The sequence below is a fragment of the Trichosurus vulpecula genome, chromosome 2, assembly GCF_011100635.1.
Source record: "Trichosurus vulpecula isolate mTriVul1 chromosome 2, mTriVul1.pri, whole genome shotgun sequence".
NCBI lineage: Eukaryota > Metazoa > Chordata > Mammalia > Diprotodontia > Phalangeridae > Trichosurus > Trichosurus vulpecula.
The window spans coordinates 271896471-271910436 of record NC_050574.1 but is presented as its reverse complement, the minus strand read 5'-3'; the positions used below and the strand labels follow the sequence as shown (position 1 = coordinate 271910436).

The window sequence follows — 13966 nt, the reverse complement described above, 5'->3', positions numbered from 1 at the left end:
AGGATTGTAGACTTAGAACCAGCAAAGTGAGTCCTTTCCTGATTTCTGCAGTTGAGGAAAAGGGGTCTCAGAAAAGGTAAATGACTTGCCTCAGGCCACTATTTAAATGCAGGTTCTCTGACTCCAAATCCATCTGTCCCATCCCCCACACTAATCATAGGCTTTGCAACTGGATAAAAACTTAGAGATTTTCTGGTCCAACTTGCTTCTTGCCCTGAATGAGTGCCCAGGCATTTAGTTTAGCTGTTCTACTCTTCCCTGTTATCCAGTTCCCATAGCCTGGGGAAACTAATACTTGACTTCTTCTCCTTTCTCTCAATTAATAATAGCTAACAATTATTTGGGGCTTTAAGATTTATAAAGTGCTTTGCATAGATTATCTCATTTGTTCCTCCCAACACCCTATGAGGTAGGTACTCTTATTATTTCCATTTTACAGATGAAGAAGTGAGGCCGTAACAGGTTAGGTGAATTGCGCAGGGTTACAGAGCTAGTAAGTGTCAGGTAGGATTCAAACTCACATCTTTCTGACTTCAAGTCCCAACATTCTATTTACTACACCACTTAACTGCCATTTTCCCCTAGGACACATTAAAATGATCCCCTTTCCCCTTCTTTATCTACATTAATGGCACAAACTCAAGGGGTTCTAGCAGAGATCTACGACAGTCACTTGTTTTAGACAAGGAGTTACCTTAGGTAAAGGTTATTTATACTGAGCATTTTTGAGGTTTCTTATTTTTTGGCATAAATTCTATATGAATATACGGTAGTGTTAATATTGAATGATTATAAATGTATATCCAGTAAATTTTAGTTAATGAAAAGCTGAATGTGGGACTTGTAAATCTAGGCTGTATACTACTTCTAGTTTAGCTATTCTGCAAGTGCTAGAAACCATTCCAGTTAAAGAACTCCACATAGTAATGACCTCCCCTTATTAGAGGAGTGTCTGACTATATTGCGTGGTGATTATTATTGCTTGTTAACTCCCTTTTCCATACAACATAGCAACTGCACAGCTATTACATTTGTTGCTTCTATGCTTTTTGGTTGTTTAAAAGAGAATAAAAGCTGAAAAAGTTTTCTTCAGTTCCGTTTGATTTGCAGGTACTTCATAAAAGGGCAGAAGACAAAATATCCATCTCTTTGAAAGTGTAGAGACTAGACTTGAAATAACCATGGCTGTTACTTGTATGTTTATGATGAAACATTTAATTAAGAAGGGAAAATTACTCGTCCAAATTGGGAGCAATAAACTTTGCGTTTGGTGTATAGTTCTTTGGGAGTAAAGAATAAAGAAGCATCAGGGAATAGATGGAAGCTATAAGTGTTCAGTTCAGCAAGCATTTACTAAGCATTTGCTATGTACAAGGGATATACGTACAAAAATGAAACAGTTCCTACCCTCAAAGAACTTATATTCTCTTGATGGATTATAGCATTTGTATAGATTTGTATGTAGTTCAGAGTGGGTGGGGAGAGCACTACTAATTAGAATCAGGGAATTAAGGATAGCTTTTTAGTAGGAGGTGGTACCTGAGCTAAGTCTTGAAGGAAGCTGGAAATTCCAAAAATAGAAGAAGAGGTGAGAAGGGAGAACATTCCAGGTATTGAGGACAGCTGGTGCAAAGTCACAGAGGAAAGAATGACATGACATGTATGGGGGAAAGCAAGTAAGCCAGTTTAGCTAGAATGTAGAGTCCTTAGGGGAGGAAGAGTAATATGTTATGAGTCTGTAGATGTAGACTGGAGTCAGATTGTGAAGGGTTTTAAGTGTCAGACATAAAAGTTCATATTTTATTTGCAAAGGCAATAAGGAGCCACTGAAGTTTCTTGAGCATGGTCAGCTGCATGCTTTAGGAATATCACTTTGCTGGCTCTGTGGAAGATGGATTGGAGAAGGTAGAGTTTGGATACAGGAGACCAATTATGAGGCTCTTGTAGCAGTACAGATGATGAGAACCTAAACTAAGGTGTGTGAAGGGGTCAGATATAAAGGTGTGTTGGAGAGAGAATTGATAGAACCTGGCAATTGATTGGGCATAGTAATAGAGAGAGAGTAAAGCATCAGGTCAGGTGTGACTCCAACATTGCAGAAGAAGATTAGAAATAATCAGACGTAGTGCCCCTCCCAGAAATAGGGGATTTAGGAGGAGAGGCAGCTTTAGGGGAGAGAATAATGCAGTGTGTTTTGGACATGTTAAGTTTGAGACGTCGATGGAACATCTAGGCGAAGATATACCAGTCAATTAGCAATATATAACTGTAGCTCAGAAGAGATGAGGGCTGGCTATGTTGACAAGTAATAGAGACAAGGAAAGGGCTCAAGACAGAGCCCTGGCCTGCACACCCATCTGGAAAGGGGAGAGACTTGGACAATGATCCATCATGTTAGACTGAAAAGAAGAGTGATGTCATGAGAACCGAGGGAGGAGAAAGGATCCAGTAGGAGGGAGTGATCAACAGTGTCAAAAGCTATAGAGATCAAAAAGGATAAGAACTGACATTAAGAGACTGTACCTTTTTGTGTACAATGCCTTGCGCATAGTATTTAATAATATTTGTTGAATATGCCACATCACTATCCTTGATTACTTGGACCTCTACCATGAGTGAATGGAGAGGTGATGGGTCAGATATCCATGGGTTGCTTTGGTCAGATGATATGTCTTCTTGCAACTTAACTCTTATGTAAATAGATGGATCCAGTGTTTACCCCTAGAATAGTATATTTTAAATGCATGTACTAGGGAGTCAACTTTCCTTTGCTACTATTAAACTTGAAAACGTTTAGAATTACAGTATCTTAGACTTGGGAGGGGCCTTAGAGATGAGTTGGTTCAGTTTCCTCTTTTTACAGATGAAGAAACAAGCCCAAGAGGTTAAGTAAATTGCCCAAAGATATGCAGATAGTTACTAACAAGTATCCTGATTCCTTAGCCGTTGTTTTTTATGTTACAGCTTCTAATTCGTTTAGAATATTTCTGGTTAGAATGGGGTTGCTTTTAGATCCTAACTACAGTGTCTTCAGCTCACCTTTATAAATCATTGTTTTGCGGAAAGTGAATTCTGGCAATTTAAAAGGGAAAAAAAATTCTGGAGATGGTCTTCAGATTTGTAAAAAGCTATCATGTAGAGGATGGTTCTCTTCTATCTTCACTTGTCTATCTTGAATAGACAAGAATAAGCTTAAATTACAGCAGGAAGAGATACTTGCTTACAGGAATATAAATAATTGTTTAAATATTGTTAAATATAGATAATAGAGGCAGCCTGATGAAGTGAAAAGAGAGGCAATTTTGGAGTCGGGAAGGCCTGAGCTGAAATTCTCAGCCTCTTACACATATCCCTTAAACTCTCATTTTCCTCAGGCAACTCCTAAAACTGGAGTTCCCAGTACCAGTGAAATCAGATCTCTGCCAAACACGCACACGCACACGCACATGCACACACGCACGTTATGAAGAGAGAAGGTTTTTTTGATTCTCAAGATATTTAAGTTAGAAATCCATTAAGTCTAATATGTGATAGATGTAGCTTATTTATAGGCAGGGATATGGCCGTGGCAGTACTCTGGTTCTGTGCCTTGAGGTAACTGTCTAGCCTTGTTTATGTCCATATCTCAAAATAAGGATTATTATATAAACAAGCCTGATTAGGATGAGTGGAAATCAGTGATTGTATTGCATTAACTGAAAGCCACAGCCATCCCTAGGCTATATCTCCTATTCGGGGGTGCTAGCTAGTACTCCTCTGGGCAACCTGGGGTCAGGGAAGGAGAAGTAATGCTAAAAATGCATTTGACTTCTGGATAGATCATGCATAAACATTCAGTTTGCAAACTATAATAATTCAGAGTTATTTGTGTAGTACTTTATTGTAAGAGACTTTTTTGGGCTGTTGGAGAACCTTTATAACACAATCTCTGGGGAAATTATTATGTACCAAACAACTTTCACAGAGTCTCATAACCAGAAGGGACCTTAGAAGGCATCTAGTCCAACCCATACCTAAACAAGAATCTCCTCTACAACAAACCAGGAAAATGGTGAACATAACCTCTGTTCGAAGACTTCCATTAAAGAGGAACCCATAACCTCTTAAGGTAGCCCATTCCACTTTGGCAGCACTCCAGCTTTTAGGAATTGTTTCCTTTTAGGAGTCTAAATGGCCTGCTTTGCTCCTAGGATTACCCTCTGAGGCCAAGCAGAACTGGTCTAATCCCTCTTACATGGGTCAGACCTTTAAATATTTAAAGACCAATGTCATGTTCTCTCCCTTGCCTCATCTTTTCTTTCCCAGGCTAAACATCCCTAGTTGCATCAGCCAATCATCATAAGGTATAATCTCCAGACTTGTTTGAAAATGTAATGGTCAAATTTGAACATAGTACTCCACATGTGGTTTGACTGGAACAGAGTACAACAGGACTTTCATTTCCCTAGTCCTAGACACCAGCTCTCATGATACAGCCTAAGAGCACATTAAGTTTTTTGGCTTCTGTAATGTTTACACTGAGTTTATAGTCCATTAAAACTCCTATATCTTTTTCAGAGTCTAGCTGTCAAATCTTGTCATTTCTGCCTCCACGATGTATCTCTCATCCTTGTGACCCTATTAGCTAGCATAATGCCTGCTACATAACTGCTGTTTAAGAAATGCTTGTTGATTAATTGACTTATTGGGTACTTACTGGGGCCTCATTGAATCCCTATTAGTTTATCTAATAACTCCAAATAAGACGAGTTTTAAATAGGTGTGCTGCTAGGTGGCGCAATGGATAGAGTGCTGGGCCTGAAGTCAAGAAGACTCATCTTCCTGAGTTCAATTCTGGCCTCAGACAGTAGCTTTGTGACCCTGGGCAAGTCACTTAACCCTGTGTGCCTCCGTTTCCTCATCTTTAAAATGAGCTGGAGAAGGAAATGGCAAACTACTTCAGTATCTTTGCCAAGAAAACCCCAAATGGGGTCGCCAAGAGTCGGAGATGACTGAGAACTGACTGAACAAATATACATATGAAGAAAGGTGGGGCTTATTATATGCCAGGCATTGTGCTAGTTTCTGACTGAGACCTCTTTTCTTTAGATTAGCAGGTTTCATGATGCACTGGAAATTGAGCCCATCAATTGGGGAATGGCCAAACAAGCTGTGGTATATGATTGTGATGGAGTACAACTGTGCTGTAAGAAATGATGAGCAGGTTTATTTTAGAAAAACATGGAAAGACTTGCATGACATAATAAAGAGTGAAATGGGCAGAACCAAAAGAATGTTGTGTGCAGTAACAGCAATATTGTTCAAAGAGTAACTGTGAACAACTGAGTTATCCTGATATTATAAATACTCAAATCAGCTACAGAGTACCTATGAAGAAAGATGCTATCCACCTGCAGAGAAAAAATTGATAAAAAGTATGCATAGTATGGTTTTACATGACAGGTGTGTTTACATATGCATACATACATATATCTCTGTATCAAATAGTGGCTTTCTCTAGTGTGAGGTGGGGAGGGAGGAGACAGTTTGGACCTTAAAATGTAAACAGAATTCTTTTTTTTTCCTAATTAGCAGGTTGGTTTGCATATTATGACTCTGGCACACCAACTAATTTTGCTTAATTTAAATCCTTCCTAAAGTAAGTTACTCTATGGTGCCATGAACTCCTTTGGCAGTCTGATGAAGCCTGTAGACCCCTTATCAAACAGAGAAAATTAGTTATATTGAAATACAGTTACCAGTTTTTTAAAAACTAGTTCATGGACCTCAGATTAAGAACTTCTGCTCTATTAAAAATCTCGTTAAACAAATCCTAAATGATAGCTGGATTGGTTGATGTGGAACATGCCTTGGTGCAAGTATCACAGATTAAAAGTGGAGAAAGACCAGAAGGAAGGAAGGAAACATGTATTGAATTAAAGACAGAGAAAGAAGGAACATTTATTAAGCACTTATTATGGGAATAACAATACAAGACATTCCCTGATTTCAAGGAACTTATATTCTAAAAGGGGAAAACAACAAATACTGGGGATATGGTGGCCAGGGAGGGGTGATTTGGTTGAAGAGGCTGCTGTATGATGTGTAGAATCATAGAACAATTACTGAAAGTCATTTCTAGAGATAATTGTGTCGATTTTATTATTTTCTTAGAATTGGAGGTGGAAAGTGGGGGTGGGGGAGGTGGTAGAGGCAAAGGATTAGGGGAAAAATGGCCTAGGCCGGGGGTGGGGGTGGGATTGAGTGCAGCAACATGATGGGAACACGGCCCATGGTTTGTAGGGTCACAGATTTCGAGTTTGGGGGCACCTTAGTGAGCAGGCCCAACCCCTTCATTTTACAGATGTGTACACTGAGTCACAGAATGCTAAAGCAACTTGTGAAGTCATACAAGAAGGCAATAACAGGGCTGGTATTCAAACTGTAGCCCTCTAACTTCAAATCTGGTGGTCTTCCATACTATGCTACACAATCTTACATAGAGGGATTTACATACACCAATGAGCTCCTTTTCTACTTGATGCATAGAGAAATACTTTGTACCTTCTAAGCATGTATCATTTAAGCTGAGTCAGTGTAACAGTTATCCAGGGGTTAGATGATGACTGGTGTGAAGTATGTTCCCTGTGCAAAAAAAAAAAAAAAAAGATGAGGTGTAGTGAGTTTCTACCCCAGGAAGTACCCCAAACAGATGAATCACGTATCTAGACTAAAAAAATATTCATTGGCTCTCTTTTCATAATTCCATACTAGACCAACCTACTCCAGTGTTGGCACTGCCTTTGAAAAATATACTAGGAAATTCTTTTGAGATTTGAATCCTATTTTCTCTTCAGATCCTTTTCCAGACACCTTTTATCCAGGGGGTTATTCCAAACTCCAGCAGAGTGGTGGTGAAATAAGGGTCTGTCTCCCAAGTCAGAAAAACAGTAATACCAACAATTCTTTTGGAAAGGAGATCCCATGTATGCTCATCAAACTGACCCTGACCCTACTGAAAATTCAGAAAGAATTGACTAATTTGCAAAAAAAAAAAAAAAAAAAATATATATATATATATATATATATATATATATATATATATATACTCCAGAGGGTTAGATTCTTCTTATTATTTAGCATTTACTCAACTCAATCAGTTGTATATAACTTAAAGCTAAGTGTTATTAGTTAGGAGCGTATCTGATTACAGTGAGTAGTTTATGAGCGTGAACTAAATAAACCTGAAAGCTGGGATGATGAAATCAAGCTTCAATGTGAAGGAAAGAACTAGAATCAGAAAGTTGGTGGAAAATGAAAAGCATACTAATTTTCATGAGGTTGCATTGCTCCTTTAAGTCAGCTTTCAACTAAACTTGTAATTATTTTATTTTGGAATAGAGCTTTGACTATGAAGTTGATGGTTTAACCTCTTGAGACCTGTGTGCAATTAAAGCAAAGCAGTTGGTACAATTAAAAATCCTTGTTCATTAGGCTAAACAACAGCTACTCACTGTATAACCATGGGCATGTCATTTAATCTCTTTAAGCCTCAGTTTCCTCTTTTATAAAATGAAAATAGAAAAAATGGAATCCCTTGGGTCTCTTCCAATTCTAATGGCCTATGAATCTGTGAATTGTTTGTGCAGTAAGCAGATAAGTCTGATATCTCTTGCATGTGAATTGCCTGCTGCTTTATTGCTTTGAGGTTCATGATGATGATTGTTTCTCAGACAACCTTATTATCTATTTTTGGATGAGTAAGGACTACTTTCTCCTATAATTAATATGCAGTGTAGTGTGCTGATATTGTAAGCATTTTTATATGAATTGACTGACTTGGTTTTCACAGAATGGAAGAATTTGAGAGTTGCAAGGGCCCTCAGGGACCATCTAGTACCCATTTCTTGAAGCACCTCACCTGTGTGGGAGACAGGTAGCGTTGTAATGCTGACAAGGCTGGTTAATGCTAGCAGGTGGTTGCTATTTCAGGGGTTGTTTTTTTAGCATTGTGGCTTCCAAAATGTAAAAATGGTCTTTTTGTAATCTCTGTATTCTGTGTTCTAGGTGGCTTCATTGAAGATACTGTTAAGACTGTACTTAATTTCCTTACTGTCCTCTCTAATGGCAGTTGAGGTCTCTTCCCTGTGTGCTTTTATTTGTTTTGTTTCATGAAGTGCCAGACTCTAAAAGAGTTGTTAGGAAGGCTGCAAGTTGACACAGTTTAGTGTCAACACCTATTTGGGGTCATTTCTCTTCCATTGCAGATTGTCAGCATGGCTCAGTGGGGTGAATTAGAAGGGTTAGTCAAAGGGCACAAGTTGGAGATTGGATTCAGTAGTTCTTATTCCACTTAAAGATAAGGGGAAAAGGTCTGAACTTCCTGTTAGGCTTTTATTTTAGCTAGGTCAGACCTTCCTCCATTCCGGTTTCAGAAATTCTAGTTCACATGATTTTTCAGGTTTCATTCATTATGAGTTCACCAAAGCAGAGTGCTACACATGTGTGAGTCAGAGGAAACTCACCAGGAAGGAACACGTAAGTTTGAGAGTAATTTATTTCCAGCAAGCAGAATCAGGAGAACAATTACACAGTGACTAGGACAATGTAAATGGAAAGAACAGGGGAGCAACAGCAACAAAAACATGAAACAGTGCTATGTAGTTATAATGACCAAACTTGGCCCTTACGTAAGAAAATGTACCTTCCCTCTCTTCTTTACAGAGATGCAGGGATTATGGGTATAGAACATATAGGACAGAATATTGTCAAACTCAGTTGATGGTTAACCCTAACCCTAAATGCTCAAGTGCCTTCATTTTTCTCTTTTATTTTTACTCTTTATTAATAGGGATAGATAGGTCTTGTTGGAGAGGGGTAAGAATATATTAGGAAAATATGTACTGGGCACGGGGGATAGAAAAGGGTCCCTGCCCTTAAGGAATTCACATTCTAATGAAGGAGACAACAAACAACTGGGTAAATATATATATATATATATATAAAAATTGGAGCTAGTCTCAGAGGCAAGACACTAAGAGACTGAGAAAGACTTTTTGCAGAAGATGAAACTTTAGCTGAGACTTGAAGAAAGCCTGGAGGTAGAGAAGAGAAAGGAGAACATTCCAGGTATGGGAGATAGCTGGTAAAAATGCCCTAGGTGAGAATTGGATTATTGTGTGGGAGGAATAGCAAAAAGGCCAATGTGGCTGATCAAAGAGTATATGGAGGGGAGTAAAGTGTAAGAAAACTGGAAAAGTAGGAAAGGCCAGGTTGTAAAGGACTTTAAAAGCCAGAAGATTTTAGATTTGATCCTGGATGTAATAGAGAGCCACTGGTGTTTATTGAGCAAGGCAGTGACAGGGTCAGACCTGTACTTTAAAATTACTTTAGCAGTGGAGTTAAGAATGACTTGAGTAGTCAGAGATTTGCAATTGGGAGACCAACCTGAAAGCTATTGAACAAGTTGGAGTGAGATAGGTTTTATAGTACCAAGGTAGAGGCTTTATGGTGGGGAACAGGTAGCTTCTATAAAAGAGATGTGAAGGTAGAATCTAATAGTCTTTGTGATGCCAAAAATAGAAGATCTTGACCAAAAAAATTTTTTTATTAAAACTTGAGAGAACTTTTAATTGATGTCCCTAGTGCCTGGCACATAGTAGACCAGCAGTAAAATGCTTGTTGATTGATTGCTAGCTTTTGTTTTAATCCTCATTTTCATTTCTACTACATCCATTTCCCCTGGTGTGTATGTACCCTGTAAGTCTTCTTTTAAAAAAAATTTTTAAAAGAAAGAGAAAGCAGTTCAGTAGAACCAACCACCACCGTCTGGCAGTGTGTGAAATATTCCACAGACAGAACTTATTTCCAAAACACAGATTTTTCTTTTTCTTGTTCATTAAGTTGCAAAACAAGTATAGTAGTTAATTTCTTTTTTGTTCTCATTTTAACTTCATCTTCTTTGTTACTCACTAAAATTAAAAAAGCTCTGGACTAGAATTTAGATGAGTATTTTTATTATGGCTCTATCAAACTCCTTTTTTAAAAATGACATTAATATATATTGAAGGCTAGCATATTTAAAAACAATTTCCTCTTTAGGTGGTTGTATTTCAATATATTTAATTCTAGTTAAATTGATATAACTATAGTTATGCTTGTATTCCTGACAGGTGCTGTTGGCAGCAGCCGTCTGCACAAAAGCAGGGAAAGCTATAGTTTCTCGACAGTTTGTGGAAATGACCCGGACTCGAATTGAAGGGTTGCTAGCAGCTTTCCCCAAGCTTATGAATACTGGAAAGCAACACACATTTGTTGAGACAGAGAGTGTAAGATATGTCTACCAACCTATGGAGAAGCTGTACATGGTTCTGATCACCACCAAAAATAGTAACATCCTGGAGGACCTGGAGACCCTACGACTCTTCTCTAGAGTGGTAAAATTCCTTCTGTAGTTTCAGATTTGGTTTTTGACTTCTCTTTTTCCCTCTTTGAAAGAGCTCATGCTTCCTAAAAGGAATCTGAGGAAAAGAAACAATACAACAAGCCTTTATTTGAACAGATTGATGTTTAAAATAAACTGACCAATATGCTGATAGCTATCAGATATTCCTCAGAATGGAGAAATTTATTCTTGTGTTGGAGAATGAACTCATCCCTAAAGTAAAAACACAGCTGTAAAAAATATTTGCTGATTGTGTCTTTGCAATATGTGGTTCTGTAGCATTTTTAATAGAACTTTATCTTCTGCCAGGAAAATTTATGTAACCAGAGAAATTCCAAGAAATGCTTTTAAACAAAACTTAGTAAGAATTATATAGGAATCATACTTTCATTTCATGAGTTTGTTACCAAATTGAAATTCATTATATAGTTTGAATAAGTGACTTAATTAGCTATTATCTGACAGTTATTATTTAGTAGTATATGTTTAGATAACAAGTTCTAAAACTTACTGGGTTTGTTGTTGTTGTTTTGCTTATGCAAAAGCCACAAGATATGCCTTGTGACAATAAGAATTAACTTCTAAGAAGGAAAAACTAGCAAAAGAGATGAGAAGGGTTCAGATTGGGACATTCTCAAGCCTAGTAGAGTTGGCTGTGTTTCTGAGAATGACTTAGGAAGATAGCTCCTGATAAAGTTCTAAATATCTTCTTCCTTTATCACTATCATCAATGACCAGATCCCTGAATATTGCCGAGCCTTAGAAGAAAATGAGATATCTGAGCACTGCTTTGACCTGATTTTTGCCTTTGATGAGATTGTTGCCCTGGGTTACCGAGAGAATGTTAACCTGGCACAAATCCGGACTTTCACAGAAATGGACTCTCACGAGGAGAAGGTGTTCCGAGCAGTTCGAGAGGTAAATTGGTGCTGTGAGACTTTGTCAATCTGAAGTGTTTAATGTGTCTTCTAGACTTTTCCAGTGATTATTTTCCTTTTCCTTTGTACCATTGGTTGCCTCTGTATACTATTCTCTCAGTGCTGGATCCATATGTGCTTCTTTCTTACAGACTCAGGAGCGTGAGGCCAAGGCTGAGATGAGGCGTAAAGCAAAGGAATTACAGCAGGCTCGAAGAGATGCTGAGAGACAGGGCAAAAAAGCACCAGGCTTTGGAGGATTTGGAAGCTCAGCGGTTTCTGGTGGAAGCACGGCTGCCATGATCACAGAGACTATCATTGAAACAGAAAAAACAAAAGTGGCACCTGCACCAGCCAGGTATAAGTCTGGTGTGGGACCAGCAGCCCTAGAAAGCCAAATGAAGACTCTATGCATATATCTTTTATATTTGTATCTGGCACCTAGACAAGCTAATGATAAAGAATGACATGATGGAATAATATGAAGCGTAAAGCTTGACCACGTAATATGGGGGTGAGGGAGAAATGTTATGGTTTCTCCTTTTGTGTAAGTGTTCCTTTGATAAGTTAATGTCCACCTATATCCACTTCTAGAACAATTGCTTTGGGGTTATGTTTAACTGTTGATGCTCCCTGTGGATAACGCTGTGCAGAAATTTGATCATCAGTCCACGTATAGCTGTCTCCATGGGCCTTTGGGTCCTGGAAATACATTATTCACATTAATTTGGTAATTGGTTTCATTAAGAATATTCTATAAATTTAAAAATGTCTATTTAGATAGAAAAATGAATAAGTAATAAATATACACATAACACTTTAAAGTTTGCAAAGTCCTTTTTCATACAAGCCTCACAACAATACTCTGAGGGATAAATACTACACATATTGTTCCTGTTTTGCAGATTGGAAAATTGAGGCTTAGTAGAAGTCTAGTGGTCATGGTCACATAGGTAGTAAGGGTCAGAGTTAAGATTCAAGTCGAGCCTTTTTAACTGAATCCAGTACGTTAGCCACTATACGATAAAACTTAGGTAGCTCTCAAGGCCAATCTTCAAGCCATGGGCATTCACCCTAACAAAGGCTTCTGAGGAAATTAATGATAATTAAATTACTGATCCAATAGCAAGGAAGCAGTGTGCTATAGTGGGAAATGCACTAGGTAAGGGATAAAAACAAGCATTTATGTAGAGCCTACTATATGCCAGGCACTGTGTTAAACACTTTATAAATATCTCATTTGATCTTCACAGTATCCCTGCAAGCTAGATCCCTGTTTTATAATTGAGGAAACTGAGGCAAACACAAGTTGTGACTTGCCCAGCATACACAACTAATAAGTGTCTGAGACCAGATCTGAACTCGGGTCTCCTTGACTCTGGATCCAGTACTCTATGCACTGTACCACCAGCTACCTCTAAAGTACTTAACAGTCCTGTGTTCTAATGCTTAATTGTGCTGCTAGTTCACTGTTTGATCTAGCTTCTTTGGGCCTCAGTTTCTTTTTCTGAAAAAATTGGACAAGATCACTGAGGTCCTATTTTGTCAGTCTGTGTGGAATCTTTTTCTAAGGCAGCTAATATCTCACCATTCATCCTGCCTTTTAGGCCTTCAGGTCCAAGCAAGGCTTTGAAACTTGGAGCCAAAGGGAAAGAAGTAGACAATTTTGTGGACAAGCTGAAATCTGAAGGTGAAACCATTATGTCCTCTAATACAGGCAAGCGTACCTCTGAAGCAGCCAAAGTGCTCACTCCACCTATTAACATGGAAAGGTAGGAATTTACCTCTGCATTATGAGCATACTAGATAACTAATGTAGCTCTCTTTTCTTTAAGTATTCGGAAATTTCTTTTGCCTGTTCTTAACCTTTTTTTTTATACAAAAGATTTATTTAAAGTAGATGCTAAATATTAATATCCAGGAAAATATCTTGAAACATCTTGGGGAAGAAAACTTCTGCCTACCATGTTTCTTCCCATGAATATCCCTATCGTGGTGATTTTGAACCCCCTGTGTTAATGTCCAAACCCCATTCTCTGTCTCTCCTGCCTACTCCCTCATTGTCATTCCCCTCAACTCATCCACCTCACACGTTCCACTGTGTTCTCTGGAATGCTTGCTTCATAGGTAATAAACTTATCTTCATCTTAACGCTTTTCCTTTTCTGCTCCTTCTACAGTCTGGCTTTCATCAAGACCTATATTGATATAACCTACTTGGCTACCCTTTCCAATACTACTTTTCATTCATTTCTGGTTCTCTGATTGAGATTGGGGGAGTTAGATTACTTCTTGCGCCCCCTTGCCACTTCCAGGCTCACACTCTAACACCATCACTTAATATTCTCTTCTCCTTTGAGGTTCATTCAGTCTTTGTCTACCATGAAGTCAAAATTCTAGTAGCTATTGTCTGTTGACATCCAGAACACACCCCTTCTTTCTTCAATGAGTTCACTACCTGGCTCATCATCTTTCTGTCCTCTCCAACACCTGCCTTAATAGTAGAGGACTTCAGCATATGTATTGCTACTTCCTCAAGCACCCTAACATTCTAATTCCTCAACTTACTCATTTCACATGACCTATTCCTCTACCTTATTTTAGCTTAGTTATGCATAGAGATGATC

General features: G+C 38.3%; 1 protein-coding gene across 1 annotated transcript in view; it reads left to right on the top strand.

Annotated features, from left to right (window-relative positions):
- Nucleotides 1-13966, top strand: part of ARCN1 (archain 1) — a 31058-nt gene that overhangs the window by 5017 nt on the left and 12075 nt on the right. Inside the window, exons 2-5 of the mRNA XM_036744993.1 lie at nt 10152-10415; nt 11162-11341; nt 11493-11698; nt 12948-13112. Of these exons, the coding sequence (XP_036600888.1) occupies nt 10152-10415; nt 11162-11341; nt 11493-11698; nt 12948-13112 (815 nt within the window). The remainder of the gene's footprint in view (nt 1-10151; nt 10416-11161; nt 11342-11492; nt 11699-12947; nt 13113-13966) is intronic.